Consider the following 17,488-nt stretch of genomic DNA (forward strand, 5'->3'; position numbering starts at 1 on the left):
AGATCCAACTTAGAATTAAGGAGGAATTTTCTGACAGTGAGAACAATTACTCAGCGAAATAGCTTACCTCCAGAAGTTATAGGTGCTCAAGCACTGGAGGTTTTAAATAAGAGATTGGACTGTTAAGAAAATATACAAAAGGGGCAGCCTGTCTATCCTTCTGGCCTTCCATTCTGAAAAGAAAGCAGGACCACTGGGAGTGGAGGAGAGACAAATCAACAAAAGGCTGAGCTTGAAAGTGAGCTAGAACAGAACCAGGGTGGTGATGGAAAAAATATCTCACCCCTAAATGTATTTGCACTTCAAATAGTCACTCATGCCCTCGTCACATCAAGACTGGATTACTGTAACGCGCTCTACATGGGGCTGCCCCTGAAGAGTGTTCGAAGACTACAGTTGGTCCAGAACGCAGCCGCGCGAGCGATATGGGGTGTATCTAGATACACCCATGTTACACCTATCCTCCGCGAGCTACACTGGCTCCCCATTGGTTTCTGGACGCGCTTCAAGGTGCTAGTCGTTACTTTTAAAGCCGTATACATGGTTTAGGACCTGGCTACCTGAGAGACCGCCTCCTGCCACTTATCTCCCAACGACCAACAAGATCGCACAGGTTGGGCCTCCTCCGGGTGCTGTCAACCAGACAATGCCGGTTAGCGGCTTCTCGGGGGAGGCCCTTCTCTGTTGCTGCGCCGGCCCTGTGGAACAATCTACCCGCAGAGATCCAGACCCTCACCACTCTCCTGGCCTTCCGTAAAGCTGTCAAGACCTGGTTGTTCCAGCAGGCCTGGGGCTGCTGATTGATATCCAGCCCCGGTTAGATGTAATGGATGATGTGGAATTTTTAATATTGTATTTTTATTCTTAATTTTAATTGTTTCTTTGTCTTGCTGTGAGCCGCCCAGAGTCCCGATGGGAGTGGGCGGCATACAAATTTTATTAAACTTGGAAACTATTTAGGAAGCAACTGAGGGTGCTGCCAACTGCTCTTATTCTAGGCTCCCATCCCCTCTTTTGGTCACAGATCCAGAAGAGAATACCCCATTTCGCCAAAAATAAGCAGCAGCCATGAGGTGACCATGCTCGCCGCCTCCTGCACCTCAAAAATAATAAGACCTCCCGAAAATAAAGCCAAGCACTTTGTGGGTCAAAAGAAAACAAGACCCTGTTTCCCCAAAATAAGACCCTGTCTTATTTTCAGGGAAACACAGTATGTGCTTCCCAGGATATAGGAAGATAGATAAATGAACACAAGAAAGCAAAACATATGCTGTACTTATACAATATGCTACTCCGTAACACAGAAGAAAATGCTTACGACTGCTCAGGCTGCCATTGGTAATAGGACTGAAAAGAATTCTAGATGCCATGCTCTACCTGTTTCTTCTCTTTTGCTATACTTGCAGTTTAGACTCCCTCAGTCAGATCTTGAGTGCAATGCTTTTTCCAGAGATAAGAACTAGCCTCAGACACTTTCAAGGTAAAGACTAAGAGAGTTTTAAAAACACAAATGTATTCATACCCATTTCTAATGTGTTGGTGGGATTCAATATTGATTTGAATAGATAAAAATAGATAATGACCGAAAAAAAGACATGTACAGGATTATTGTAATATTTTTATTAGAATCGTAGTGTCCTATATTCAGTTTATGATCCAATTCATCATCCTACCTTGATGGTATCACTTCTTTGCATTCAACTGGATTTCCCTTCATTCTGTTCTGCATGTTGCTATTCTTTTTTCATTACTGGGTGGTATAATGCTATCCTGCCAATATTTATGCTCAGCTGAATTATTTTTCAAGCATTAATTGCAAAGCTGAATCCTTTCATCTACAATTCCTGAATTTCACTTCCACCTTGCAAAAGAGAACATTTACATTAATATTAATGCAAGAGCGTCTTTCTTTTGTAAATTTCCTATGGTGAACTTACAACTGCAATTTTGTTTATATACCAAGTCCTATTAACTCAACACTGTAGCGTGGATAAGTTACTCATTAGATGCTCCGGGCAATAAGTACTAAGGATGTAGGAGATGATCAGGTTGAGTCCAAGAGTGGAGTCAAGCGCGTAATAAGTCTGAAGTCCCTTCAGGCCCACGAGAGATCTAAGTCCACCCCCATTCTCATCTACCAATTTGCTGCCAATTTGCCTTGATCTTTAGTAGTTCAGATTCTTGTAGTGAGCTAGCATGGATTAAATTTGTACTCATTTGAACAATTTTGGTCCGTGGTTTCTTGTGCCTGACATGTTCTGTTATCATCATATCTTGATGTACTTGTTATTTTAACATGCTAAAAAAAAAACCCAGACACAATATAAAAATAACATTTTAATGTTTAATAATCAACCCCCTATGTAAAATACATCTTTTTACATAGCAATTAACAAGAGTGGGAAAAAAGCAGTATGTTTGGGAAGCTCAAGTCCCACCGTAGGTCAGATGAAATTGACAGAATTAAAGAAAGAAGATGAAACACTTGATTTTGAACACACACAAAAAAGGGGGCATCAAAATGGTTACTTTCCCTTTAGATATTGCAATGTTTTTCAGATGTAAATTTTGAATTAAAATTCAAAGTACAAAAATAGCTCATTTTAATGAGTTATAAAATAATTCATTTCTCAGAAACATGAAAAAGCTGTACGTGATTATATACTTTAAAAATTGGGCTTCAATGCAGCTTACGCTTTCTCACTTGAACAAAGACTGACCTGGCCTGGCAAGTCGAATTATAGTGCTAAGTCTGTGACAAATTTGAGGATAATCCTATCTAAGAATGTGGGATAAGTTGGCCACATCCTGAAACACTCTGTGGGGAAAATAAATTAGGAAGCAAATAATATTTATCGTACAACATCCTTTCTTAAATTCATTCTGTACATTTTTCAAAACAAATCAGCAGAGGAAACATGATACCGCTAGACCAGGGGTCCCCAAACTTGGCAACTTTAAGACGTGTGGACGTGTGGACTTCAACTCCCAGAATTCTCCAGCCAGCAATTCTCCACCCGTCTTAAAGTTGCCAAGTTTGAGGACCTCTTTGCTAGACCTAAACACAAATCATCTGCCCTTTCCTCTTTTTGTCCCTTCTATTAAACAGGTGAAATGCCATTTGTTTTTGTATCCATACCTAGGTCACCTGTCAATTTGTCTACTTTTCCTTCAAAATTTGCGTGCAAACAAACTATATGCATTAAGCAGAAGTATTTTGAGACACAGATGTATGAAGAGTGTATGCAACTGAGGAAATGCATTTTTTTTTAAAAAAATGCTTTTGTTTTGTCACTCCCAACCCCTTTTCTCTATAGTCCATCCAATGCAGTAATTGTAAAAACATTTATCAAATAATGTACCTCTAATGCATAAATAACATTGTCATTATAAACCAAGATGATCTCTCCTTGTGGAATGGTTACCTATGCACTCTCTGTGCTGTGATAGCCCAGTGTACATTTCGTGGAAGAAATAAAGCACCACCTCAGATCAAGCTGGCTTTCGGTGTCCTTTTCTTTTTCTTCTGTTTGATAAGAAATAAACTTTCATCCCTGGGGCAACTATTTTTTGTGTGGCTCCTCTGCTTTTTCTTTCTCTTCCACTTTTTTCCTGACTCCACAGAAACTTGGTGATTTTCAGTTTTGCCCTCTGCCAAAAAGCCAACACTTTGATGATGATGAGTTTTCCTTCTGCACCTCTTATGTGCATTCACATGGCCACCTCTAGGAAAGCACTCTTCTATCGTATAGTTGTTCTGAACTTCCTTCTTACGCTTCCTTTCTCTGACTAGATCTGCAAGAGACTTTTTCCTTAGGTTCTTATGATGTCCCCTCTTGCCATGTTCCTTCCAAACTTCCCTCTTTTTCTTACGTTTGTGCTCTTCTTGAACATAATCTGTATGTGGTCTTTTGGGGGACTTTGGTAGAAAACCAGCTTCCTGAAGTTCTGCAAAATAAAAACACTTGATGATACGTCACTTAAATACGGAACACTGTACTTGTTTACCCCCTAATTAGAAAAATCGATATATATCCTGTTTGCAATTAAATAAATGTAATAAAATAAACTCTTGCATATCTATCAATTTTACAGGTAATTTGTAAAAAGAACACCGAGCAGCACAGTGATAATGGATCAAGCCAGCTAAAACTGATGTAGTAACCATGGGAATTCCAGTCCATAACGTCTAGTGACTGGGTTTCCAGTATTGGGATAATGTCAGCGTTCCAAGTATCATGTAGAATTAAATCAGAGTCCAAAGCAAAACGATACTTAAAGTTCCAATTTAATAGATCAGACATCTTGGTATTACGCTATGAAATCCCAATACTGGAAATTACATCAGAATCCCACCCACTGAAAAGTTCATGATCTTGTTCCCACACCCATAATCCATCACATGGTCCAATCTTCTTCTTCCATGCTAGCACCCACGCCCAGCTGCGGTCAGGTGCAAAGGTGCGGAGACAAAAGATGACCTTGAGCTTCTAGGAAGGAATTTTTTATTTTGAAAACAACACATTCTTCCCCTTGCTATCCCCCCCCCCCCTTAATGAGAGTGTGGCAAGCCAAAGATTCTTAAAGGAACCGCTGCAGGCCTGACATAGTGGATACCAAGATGGGAGCTATTTTGCTAAACCTATATGTTTGAACACAGAGTGTGAAACCTCAAATCAAATATCTGATACCAAAATTGGATAAATCTTCCAATAAAGTAATTAGAAGTTAGAATAACTTTGAAATCAAACAAACAGATATTTTAAGCAAAAGTTGGACAAATTTAACTTTATTTTGGAAAGTCATGCGAGACAATCCTGAGAGGAGTCTACCTACAAACAAGCTAAAAAAAATTCCTTGCAAATCCTTGATTATTGAGGAGCTGAAGTAGCTGAAGCAAGAGATACCAGTAAATACTGCCTCAGACCCCTCACAAGTCTGACTGGAAGATGTAACTGGCCAGATGGTATTTGAGTCTACTACCCTGTTTCCCTGAAAATAAGACCTATCCTGGAAATAAGGCCTAGCATGTTTTGTACATGTGTGTCTAATATAAGCCCTACCCCCAAAAAATAAGTCCTACTTAAGAGCCTGCGCAGCTGGCCGCACACCCATTTCAAGTTTGACATCACTGCTGTAATGCGTTCACCTTCGGGGTGCTCTTGAAGAAATTTTGGAATCAATATCTTGTGAAGATACATATAACCTGGTACACGTAGGTGACCCTGCTTCCTCAAGAGCTGAGCTGGTTGCCAGTGTGCTTCCAGATGCAATTCAAGATGCTGGATGTCGTCATTAAGGTCCCAAATAGCTCTGGTCTAACTATCTAAGGGACTGTCTTCACTTGTATTCATCTGTTTGTCCACCTAACTCAACCAGGATCGATTCCCACAATCATATGATCTATTCTTACAAGATTGCCACTGGAAGGGTGCTTTTCTGATAGCTATCGCCACATTTTGGAATTTGGTCAGCTCTAATTCTAATGTCAATCTATGTTTTGGTACATTGAGGGGGGTTTCCTCTCAAACTTTTTTGTTAATGTTCAAGTTTTTATTTTTTGAGATTGTTAGCCACCTAGAACATCGAGATCAGATAGTACACACAGGAAATATTGTTTCTTTTAGAGAAGAGGTTAAAGAGGTAAAGAACTGGAGCTCGCAGTTCAGTCTTCTGACCTTCTGGAAATGCTGAGCACTTTTTGCAAAAATCAGTTTGATGTTTGTTTGTTTGCATTTTTAATGGGTCTATGTTAAGATTTTTTTGGTGCAAATGGAAACATTTGGCATTCTGACCTCTGAAACTCTTCCATTTCCATCCTTAAAATTCTCACAAAACAGCTCCAGGTTATGCTGTCAAAATTTGGAAGAAAAATGTCTGAGGTTTCCACTGACTTTGAAGGGTTTAAAAAGTAGAAATAAAGACAGACATTAGTTAGAGGCAACTTATTCTCATTCCAGCTTTCTTTATTTTTTAAAAATTGTGCCACTAAACCTTGACTATTTGTCACTAAATTTTTGCATGATTGTGGGTTAATGGGGGTGCTGCAGGTGGGGGTGCTGGAGACCACATGAAGCCTTTTGGCCAGGGCTAACCATCTTAATCTAGATTAGGTTAAAAGAGGCAGTAAACATGATAGTGAACTGATAAGATTTTTTTTAAAAAAAACAAAAATAAAACCACTAAATATATATTATACCTTGCACTTTTTTCTTTGCTCTCTGGAGTCTCCTCTTGATGTCATATTCATTGTCATAGTAATAGATAAAGGGGAAAGTAGGAAATATCCCTCCAAACATTCGCTTCTCTGAGCATTCCTGCAAATCATATTTTAATATTATTGTCATATCTCTGGTTAATGCAAATTCAAAAGAAAGAAATGAAATTGACCCAACAGCTTTTCAATTGGTAGTAAAGCAATCCGTTTTCTTTAATAATGCATATTGAACCCTGCAGTTTGTCCCAAAAGAAGAGGGGCAAGATTATATAGAACAGTGAGGGCTAATCTTTTTTGGATCGTGTGCCAAAAGGGGGGATGTACATGGGCGTGCCCACACCCATAATGCTATGTGCGTGACTCCAGCACACATGTGCGTGTGACAGCCCCTCCCCTGCTTTTGATATGCTTTTTTCACCCTCCCCAGGCTCCAGAAGCTTTCTAGGAGCCTGGGGAGAGCGAAAACAGCCCCCTGTTTTCCTGGAGGCCCTCTGGAGGCTTCCCTGAAGCCTCTGGAGGGTGAAAAATGGCCCTACGGACAACCCAGAAAATCGGGAATGGTCACTTCTGATTTGCCCATAGTGCCATTTTTTGCCTTCCGGAGGCTTCTCTGAAGACTCCGGAGGGCAAAAAAACAGCTGTATGAGCAAACCCTAAACTTCTGGGTTGCCCATATGGCTGTTTTTCGCCCTCTGGAGGCTGCAGGGAAGCCTCTGGAGGGAAAAACAGCAAAAAAGAAGGCTGAAATCAGCTGCCCAGCAGGGCGCATGGTGCTGGAGATGACAGGGCAACACCTGCCGTACCCTAACAAATGGTTCCGTGTGCCACCTGTGGCACGCGTGCCATAGGTTCGCCATCACGGATATAGAATATTGTTGCAAATTTAAAGTGCTTGAAATATCACTACAAATTTAAGGAGCAAGCTGCTGAATATAACTACAGATTAATCTAGTTTCATTTTGCCTATAAATTCATATAGTCTTCAAGTTACAACTATTTTTTTTGCTAAACGTTAAACTATTTGTTTGGCAAAGTTAAAATGGCACTGAAAAACGTGACTTATGTCCAATCCTTACACTTACAAACACCGCAGCATCCCTACAGACATGTGTTCAAAATTTGGTTGCTTAGCAACTGGCATGCAGCATTGCCATTTGCAACCTTCCCAGATAGAACCTACAAGTAAAGTCTATGCAGCAGCTGAATTTACTTAGTGACTGTGATTCATTTGACAACAGCAGTGATTCGCTTAACCACAACGGCATAAAAGGTCACAATATTGAGTGTGATTTACTTAACAACTGCATGCCCTAGCAATGCAAATTCTGGTTCCAGTTATGATCTTAAGTTGAGAATTACCTGTATTCATTTATTGGAAAGCCTCAAAACAAAATCAACCATATGTCAAATGTGAGCTGCATTTCAGATAGCTCTATAATGAATGGCAAAAAGTTCTTACTTTCTTCCCATATAGCATCATCAATAGAGATATTATGCTTCCTTTAGGATGAAGCCTTAGGGAGCCTTAACAGTTACCGTATATACTCGAGTATAAGCCGAGTTTTTCAGCCCACTTTTTGGGCTGAAAAAAGCCGGCTCGGCTTATACTCGAGTCTACAACTGGATCCGGCAGTGCTGTTGCCTGTTGGAGGAGGAGGGGATTCCTTCCTGCGAGACCCCATCCAGAAAAATGCGGGGAGCGGCATTTGTGGGAACTCCGGCCGCTGCCCACCCGTGGGGAGAGAGGGAAGAGCCCCGAGCGAGCTGCCTTGGTTTGGCAACCAAACCCATCCAGCCTTTTACCTCCCGTCCCCCCGCCCGCCCGCTCGCAGCCCCCTCCCCGGGCTGGCGCCAACTCCTCCCCGTGCCCGGCCTCCAGCCGAGGCAAGTCGGTGTCTCTTTAAGCTAGAGAGAGGAGGGGAGGGAAGGCAGGGACCAGCCGGCTGACAATGGGCCGGAGCGGCTGAGTTGGAGCAAATTCCGCGGCGGAGGCGGCGTCCCAGCTCCAGCGGCTCCGAGGCGAGCGGCTTGGCCCTTCCGCTGGGCGCTCGGAGATGAAGGCGCGCTGGCGCTGAGTTGAGCGGCGAGCTTGCCGAGCGCGCGGCTCCGGGAAGCCCCCCTTCTCCTCCCTGCTGGAAGCCGAGCGAGCCCCGCCGCCCACGGACTCCCGCGGCCGCCCCAGGGCTCCGGGAGGCAGGACCCGGAGGCAGCCCAGCCCTGCCGCCGCCCCGCGCCCTCCACCCGCTGCGCGAGAGGGGACCCCGCTTTCCCCTTGCCGGATGCATCCCTGGCGGAGCTGAGCCATGCGGCGGAGGCTCCCGCTCTGGTTCCGGAGCTTGCTGTGCCTCTGGGCGGTCCTGGTGGGACCCGCGGCAGGTAAGAGGCGCCGTCGAGCGCCTCGTACAATGATTTATGTATGAGGTTTAAGTGACTGAGACACACTCCTGGCTACGCAGCAATGTTATTTCTGACTTAGTATACTATGAAATCCCCCAAATCCTCCCCACTCCAGGGGAAGGATACTATGAAATCCCCCAAATCCTCCCCACTCCAGGGGAAGGATACTATGAAATCCCCCAAATCCTCCCCACTCCAGGGGTAGGATACTATGAAATCCCCCAAATCCTCCCCACTCCAGGGGAAGGATACTATGAAATCCCCCAAATCCTCCCCACTCCAGGGGAAGGATACTATGAAATCCACATTTCCTCCCCACTCCAGGGGAAGGATACTATGAAATCCCCCAAATCCTCCCCACTCCAGGGATAGGATACTGCAAAATCCCCAATTCCTCCCCACTCCAGGGGAAGGATACTATGAAAGCCACATTCCCTCCCCACTCCAGGGGTAGGATACTGCAAAATCCCCAATTCCTCCCCACTCCAGGGGAAGGATACTATGAAATCCCCAATTCCTCCCCACTCCAGGGGAGGAAATAAATATTCAAAAACATTATTGGTATCTATTTTTATTTTTGAAATTTACCGGTAGCTGCTGCATTTCCCATCCTAGGCTTATACTCGAGTCAATAACTTTTCCAGGTTTTTGTGGTAAAATTAGGTGCCTCGGCTTATATTCGGGTCGGCCTATACTCGAGTATATACGGTATGTTCAAGTTGGTACTGTATAGCAATAACATTCCTAAACTCTCTTTCTTGCCTATGAGAAAAATGTTCAAACTTGGAACAAGTCCAAAGACAGAGTTAAATTTTCTATAATACAATGACTCCTTCCTATGATCTTCTGTTGCTTTTGACTTGAACAGAACAAAGGAAAATTTCCAAACCACATCTTGTTCTATCTACAACTATTGCTATAGTAAGGTATTCCACTTGTCTTCTAGGCTCCAGAATTCAAATATTCAGGATGAAAGTAAGAACTCACTTTAATCAAGAAATCCAGGCATCTTACTTACTTATTTTATTAAATTTATATGCAGTTCATCTCACTTTAGTCTGGTAGCATTATCTTTCATCTAAAGATCACAATTTTAGAGCAGCAGATAGAAAAATCACAATGAATAAAAACTTTTGCTTTTGTAAGAAATAATGGTTTAATAGTATTGGGGCATTATTTATTTATTTAACAATATTTGCACAAGAATCCTTGTAATCACAAGGATTCTGGGCAGTGCAAGTAAGCAAAATTAAAATGTTACAGAATATTCTTTTAATCCAATAAATAATTGCATGACAATCATATTATTGACCAAAGACTTGTGAGAATAAAAAGGTCTTTCTAAATGAATGAAAAGTGGAGTCAACAATTACACAATACTTCAGAATTTGAGGATAATACTGAAAAGGCCTGTACATATACCAAGCAATCAATCAGAAAACCATGCCCTAATGAAGGAACAATCAAGGAGAAAACCGCAACCTCACCAATACTGGCAAGGCAAGCTATTGTACAGTGAAGTATGAGCTCTGTACAGTGAAGTATGAGCTCTCAAGCTCATAATGAGTTGCTGTATAAAATGAGGGCTACAACAAGGGAGCAAACTTCACACTCAGCAGCAATGATGATGTTACCTAAAAAGCAAACAACCAAGTTCAGAGAGTACCAAGGACCCCACAATTCAACCCTGAGCTACTTATATTTTCCTCTATTGGATTTTGTGTCTCTCCTTCTACATCCTTACAGCCTCCATGCCTTACAGTGTTTCAAGATTTCTGTAGAATTTTTAGTCAGCCTGTCGCTCTCTCTCTCACACAGAGACAAAAAGAGGGGGGGGGACAGTTGTCTATCATACATATGCTGATGACATCTCACTCTAAACCAACAAATTAATAAATTTATAAATTCCCAATTTATAAATTTGATTTGAAACAACTGGTTATTTAATGTAACTGAAGAGATCGCCTGCCAATTCACGCGCAATATATCTTGAATAAAACTTTGTTCTGAAACTTCTAAAGTATATGGAATTTCTTGGCTGAAGTGCAGCTCTCTGCATACCACACATGACTAGGTGCAGCTTTCCCTAAATCCCCTCCATGCCTGAAACCAATATAGTGAATTCTAAGAGAAATATTGAGGTCACCCAGAACAAAAGAAGGTAGGAGGGAGGGTTGAGTGAACTCATAGATAACTACTCAAAAAACTTCAGTTACAGATAAGTAATCAGTTCTTCACTGTGGTCTCTGTGATCATACACTCATGGGTGAATAGCTGGCCTATTATCTAAAGGGGCTTAGTGCTCATAAGGTACAATACAAAAGACTGCAGCTCTAAAAGCTACATCCTTTTGAGAATGAAAATCCAGATGATAATGCTAGATACAGATAAGAAGTTGTCCTACATAAGGAGAATCTAATGTAGAGGAGATGCAGATGGAATCCCAGCTCTTGCAAAGTAACCAAAGAAAAGGGCACTTTTGGTTGCTGATCTTATAACAAAATCTGATGGCTGCAACAATCGATTTTGAAAAATCCACAATGTTTGGGACGGACCCCAAAAAACTAAAAACATATACTGATCTCAATGAAAGTGAAAAACAAACAAAAAGCAAAGGGAATGACTTCTGGGTTACTATTTGGAAAAGGGGTGTACAGTTATGTCCTGATCTCAAAAGAACACAGGCCCAAAATTTTCGGTGAGACATTTTTATAAGCTTGAGAAGATTCCGAGTGAGCTCTGCTCAGACACATAACCCATGTATGTGAATCACAATAAAGAGTAGTTTCAGGGAAGAAATAAAGACATCTCAGTGGTTATTTTCCATTTACTTCAACCAACTGCTTTCTAGTGATTTCATGCATAGCTATTAAATAAGGATAAATAATCTTTGATTGCTGTGGAGTGTACTCCTCCAAAGTTTCTGGAGATGCTGTAACGACAGATATTCCAAGAAGATGGCCTTTCCCTTAGTAGCTTGACAGTAAAGCCCTAGTGGATAAAAAAGTAGAGGCCTCTAAAAATAGCCACTCCTACTTGTTTTAACATGGAGCCATTGAATAATAATCTGAATAGTGTATGACATGCACTTCCCAGACCTGTCTCTTCTAAGTCAACTGCCACTATTGCCACATGCTTTGTATTTTTAAATACTCTGGAGATTTTCCTTAGCACCACAGGTAAAACACACAGGATAGAAATCTCAGGCTCTCATCAACACACCTGAGAAAAGTTGTATCTGACTGACAGCTTGGAATACGAATGCCAGGCAGAGCTACAAAGTCTCTGCTTTGTTCTCTTCTTTTGGGGTCCTGCAATTTGCAGATGTGGACACAAATGTGACTAGTAAGATTTAACTAACATTGGGATGAGCCCTCCAGTTTAGATTCTTGCATGCCCACATTTTAGAGGAAAAAGATTATCAGCATCATTCACTCGATTGCTAATCCTGTAGGTTTTTTTTCAGCTCCCAGTTTTCCAGAACAATATGACTTAGTAGCTTCTTTTTTTACTTCTACTGATGCTAATAGTTGCAGATTCCTAAACTAATGTATTCATTATGTTTTATAGACTTGCCACTGACTGCAGTAAAGAATATGAATGAATGAATAAAGATGGATGAATGGATAGATTTTTTAATCCCTGAGGATTGTGATAATGTCTATAACACAAGATGCAATGTCTTAATAATTTCTTATTCCTAATATTCAAAGAAGAATTGAAAAATGCAAGACCTGTTCCTGCTATGAAGCTGCTGAAAACAGTGATCTTTTTGGAGACCTGTTCTTGCTTCAGAACACATGATGTCAAAGGCAGATATCTACCCACCATTGAATCCGGATGATTTAATTAATATACTGTTCTTAAGATAGTATCTGTACTGTATGTACATTTGTGTACTCAAAAAAAACCTATGTGTTAAGTATTTACTGAAAAGATATCTTTATGTGATCAATAGACATTGAAAATGATTTGGTAGTTCTTAATCAATCAAATTTATACTTATTGCTGCTGAAATATAGATGACAAAAACTGATATTCTCCAATATTTAAGGGCCTTCCGATATGATAATGCTATTTATTTAGAGCTGTTATAGCCAACGTCTTTGTGCAATCTTCTGTTTTGGATTTAAACTGCATGAACATTTTAATAACACTGATTTGTGAATCCCAATATTATTGATTCAGTTATTTTCTTACAATAGTTATTTAAATCTGTCTACTTACCAACCCTACATCAAACTTTATATGTTTTGGGCTTAAATTACATGAAGGATGATTGGGAATACATAAATTTTGTTTTTTCTAGATCATTTGCAGAATTTTTTAGTAAGTATGGGGTATGCAATTTGTTATATAGTAGTTGAGAAACAAATATGGACCTTATCATAAAGGAAAGTAACCCAGCAAATATTTATTGTTTATTCATAACATTAAGAGACTTACAAATCCATAATGCCCTTTATCTCCACAGTTGTAACAGTATACTGAAGAAGGTTGCATAGAATAAGAGTCAGCCGTCTTGATTGGTCCTGGTCTAGTCTGAAACAAAAAAATTGGCAGGTATATAAAACTGTAACTTATCAAAATTCCAATTAAAATGAACTAAATTAAAACAATATAGTTTCACCATCCAATCAATAGCAGTGGAATTATATCTGTTACTAATTGGAAAAAATGTATTGCAGTTGTACATACATTATACATTACATTATATACATTAACTTAAAAGTGAAAGCAGAATTGTGGGATAAAATATGTGTATGGATTTAAAAATAGTATATAAACTCTTAACATGATATCCAACATGACCATCATAGGAGTACAAATCTACTTGTTGACAGAATGTGTGCAAGCTTAAATGTTGTTTTAACATACATATGTAGACATACATGCATGCATGCATACATACATACATACATACATACATATCAGTAGCAATAGCACTTAGACTTGCTACTGGTATATATCACTTAACAGTGCTTTACAGCCCTCTCTAAATGGTTTACAATGTCAATATATTGCCTCCAACAATCTGGGTCCTCATTTTACTGACTTCAGAAGGATGGAAGGCTGAGTCAACCTTGAACTGGTGAGGATCAAATGGCTGGCATCGGCAGAATTAACCTGCAATACTTCATTCTAATCACTGCACTACCACAGCTCTTATATCTATATCTCTATATATCTGTACACACACACACAGACACAGACACACAGACACACACACACAGGGAGGGAGGGAGGGAGGGAGGGAGAGATAGCAAGCAAAATATCAGAAAAATAGAGAGCTAGTTTGGTTTGACAGCTGGGTGACTTTAGCCATTTTCTCTTAGCCCAGCTACTTCACAGGGCTGTGGTTGTGGAGAAAACAGGATGAGGAAGGAATATAAGATATTCAATCTACAAAACATACAGAACCATAGCATAACATTTGAGTGTAAAAATGTATTCCTCTTAGATTCTTATTTTATAAATTGCCACAAGACCAAAGTATGATATTACAAGGCTCTGGTTCAGGATGAACAAGCCTCATTGCATGAACATCTAAGACTCAATTGCTGTCAACATTTGCTTTCATTTTGTGGGGGCAAGACTTTCCACTGGTCAGGATTTTCTAAAGTTTCTTCAAAAGAGCAAATATCAATTCAAAATATATGTGGAATGAGAATATAGACTGTCTCAAAAACAATATCCAGATTTCAGCAATTACCCAAAATTGAAAACTCATGAGCAAATAGTTGTTAATTTGATTGGTATTTTTGGTTTAATTCTAATGAAAATATTTTTCTTTATAAAGTTTAAACATTCTATTACTATATGCGTAGTAGTTTCTGTGTTTGTATGTTTTAGAAATCATTAGTTTTACTTACAACCATATTTGGGGCTAGACTTTCTGTTGATAGGCAAGGCAGATGTCAAGTGACTTACACCCACTTTTATGACCTTCTTTTCCAGAGTTAAACAAATCACTATACTTATTAAATGAATCATGTAGGTTTTAAGGCTTCCCCTACTGACTCTGCTTGTAGGAAGCAAGCTGGAAAAGTTGCACAGAGCACCAGGACATGGCAATCTTTGTAAATCATATGGCTGGTTGCCAAGCACTCAAATTTTGATTGCATGAGCATAAGTGCAAGGACTGGAGGCAAGTTACTTTTTTTTAGTGCTGCTGTAAATCTGAATGGTTGCTAAACAAATTGTTGTAAGTCGAGCACTCCCTGTATTCATGGGAGATGTCACAGATATTAATTTATTTTAAGGCACTGCAAAGTTTGAGAACGCCTGCTCCAAGTATCTAAATCTAGATTTAAGGCACTGATGAATTCTTGCCCTTACCTCCTTCAAACATGGCAAGGAATACCACTTCTAGCAATTTGGGAAACCTGACAGTCAAGGAGAAGAGCACTACCTACAGAAAGGTTGAACTTTGTGGTATAAAAAGCCTTTAAAAACATCTTCATTAAAACATGTTCACTGCACAATAGAAACTGAAGAAAGAAAACTTGGGTTTAGCTAACACGGCTTAAAATGAATAAATAAATAAATCACTAGAGTATTTTATGGTTTTTTCTAGTTGCAACGTATGGCTGTGAAAGTTGGACCATAAGAAAGGCTGAGCACCGAAGAATTGAGGCCTTTGAACTATGGTGCTGGAGAAGACTCCTGCGAGTCCCTTGGGCTGCAAGGTGATCAAACTGGTCAGTCCTAGAGGAGATCAACCTTGACTGCTCTTTAGAAGGCCAGATCCTGAAGATAAAACTCAAATACTTTGGCCACCAAATGAGAAGAAAGGACTCACTGCAGAAGAGCCTAATGCTGAGAAAGACTGAGGGCAAATCCTGGTATGAATATATCCTAAAAATGATCTCAATCATACAATTAAAAACCTATCATTTAATATCCATTCCTTAACAATTAACATCAAGATTTGCGGAATCTATTTTTGAATGTAATAATCACCATATTTGAACTGTTTGAATAGACTCCCAGAGTTGCTTATTATAATTAACTGATAATAATGACCGGTGAAATCACTTCCACCAAATATTAGTTTGGCACCCAATAGTGCAGAATACATGAGAACAAAAAGGGTTTTATGAGAACATTATGAAAAGTAGGTTTTTTTCCATTTCAAATCTCACAAAAATCCTCAAGGAGTTTTGGGCTGCAAAGAAGGATGTGTGTCTTTATGACCTCAAAAAATGTCTGTGGGACACTTCCTTTTGTTTATTTAACTGAAAAGGTCAGATTTAAGGAGACAAATTAAACTGAATACTTGCCATTCAGTTTAACTATGCATTACCTCCCTACAGCTGTCCAAAAGTCTAAAGAGGAAAAAAGAACCGCATAATATGTTGTCAAGCTCACTATATTCTAATTATTTCAGGTTTTAAAAAGCATTTAAGGTTTCTGATCTAATAGGTAGAAAATGATAGCAGCAGCTCTGCTATGGGATTTTTTTTGTTAAAAACATTTAAATAATCTATATTTTGTAGAGTGATATTTTGAAGATTACTTCACTATCAATATATAGAAGTAATAACCCAGTAGATAGCATTACCTATAAAAGGTCCATCCCATCTGCTATTCTTCCTGAAAGCTTTTCATGCACCAGTAAACTCAGTAAATATCAGAAGATAAAGCATAAGCCTACCACGCCACGGATTTACTCCTAATGTCTCCTCAAAGTGCAGCCCCGATGCAACGATTACAAATGATTTTCTTCTAATGTCATTTTACATAACCCTTTTTTCTGCATGAGTAGTTAGTGCAGAATGAGTGAATGAATGAATGAATGCCATTAAAACAGTTAATCATTATCTGGGACACTGGCCTTCTTCCCTTCTCTGCAAGGAATCTCCATGACAAAGGCCAAGAGATCAAAATGCCAGGGCTGCCTTGCTGGCCTATTTCTAACAGTAATTTTTTATGCAAATAGCCCTGCTGGGCAGCTCCCTCGGTGACCTTGAGATGCCCTTATCTTAAACTGACTTTGATCCAATAAGGCCTTTTTATGAAGCTCATTACTTCTCAAGATATGTATCTGATTTAAATTTCACTAATTAAAAGATATTATTTATTCCTGGGGTTGCCCCCCTCCCCCCACCGTACTATCTTACAGCTACATATGTGGACAAAAGGCAGGGTGGAATTATAGTACGGTGCAAAATGGACAATTTCTTTTTTTTTAAAAAAAAATTTCAGTTGTGAGAAATCAATCTGTGGTTTTATTTATCTTATTTGCATTTTGCTTTCTCTCTGGATTCCTAAATATTATTTAGATATTCCCATTAAAGATTTTTTCTTAACTAGATCCATAAATATCTACTTTGGTACAGCAGTGCTGGAGTTCCTTGTACTCCTACAGTATTCATTGAAAGAACACAGTTTTGATTGCTTTTTAAAAACTATGCTACACTGCACTGCACAACACAAGGATCAGTGAGTTTGCTTTGTGAAGTTTTCAGTATCCCCACTGTTTGTGGCTTCCAAAAACTCCTACCTTACTGCCCTACAATATGTACAGTATACTGCAAATATTACAAGATAAAGACATATACTTTTTAAAATATAAAAACCTAAAACTCACTCTAAAATTTATCCCACCACATCGGTATAAATGCAGTTCTACTCACTACGCTACCTTCAGCTCTTCAAAAAGTATTAAGAACAGTCTCCCACCCATCCACCCCGGGTGTTCCTAATGTTTTGACATAGAAACTTGTGCAAACCTTGGTATTTTGCCAATCTCCAGGAGATTGTGAGCACTAGTCATGTGTTAGGCATGAAAGCAGGTTGGGTGAGCCAATCACCCACATGTGACAAGCCAGTGAGTAAGCTCCGGTTACCAACAATGGATCCACACTTGCC

General features: G+C 39.7%; 1 protein-coding gene across 1 annotated transcript in view; it reads right to left on the reverse strand.

The window, feature by feature from the left end:
* Positions 1-3,137: 3,137 nt before the first annotated feature.
* The window catches only part of ZCCHC7 (zinc finger CCHC-type containing 7), a 150,690-nt gene continuing 136,339 nt past the window's right edge, over positions 3,138-17,488 (reverse strand). The window contains exons 7-9 of the mRNA XM_032213564.1: positions 13,061-13,156; positions 6,200-6,317; positions 3,138-3,948 (exon numbers count right to left, since the gene is read on the reverse strand). Of these exons, the coding sequence (XP_032069455.1) occupies positions 3,488-3,948; positions 6,200-6,317; positions 13,061-13,156 (675 nt within the window). The 3' untranslated portion in view covers positions 3,138-3,487. The remainder of the gene's footprint in view (positions 3,949-6,199; positions 6,318-13,060; positions 13,157-17,488) is intronic.

This window comes from Thamnophis elegans, chromosome 3 (genome assembly GCF_009769535.1).
Source record: "Thamnophis elegans isolate rThaEle1 chromosome 3, rThaEle1.pri, whole genome shotgun sequence".
Classification (NCBI taxonomy): domain Eukaryota; kingdom Metazoa; phylum Chordata; class Lepidosauria; order Squamata; family Colubridae; genus Thamnophis; species Thamnophis elegans.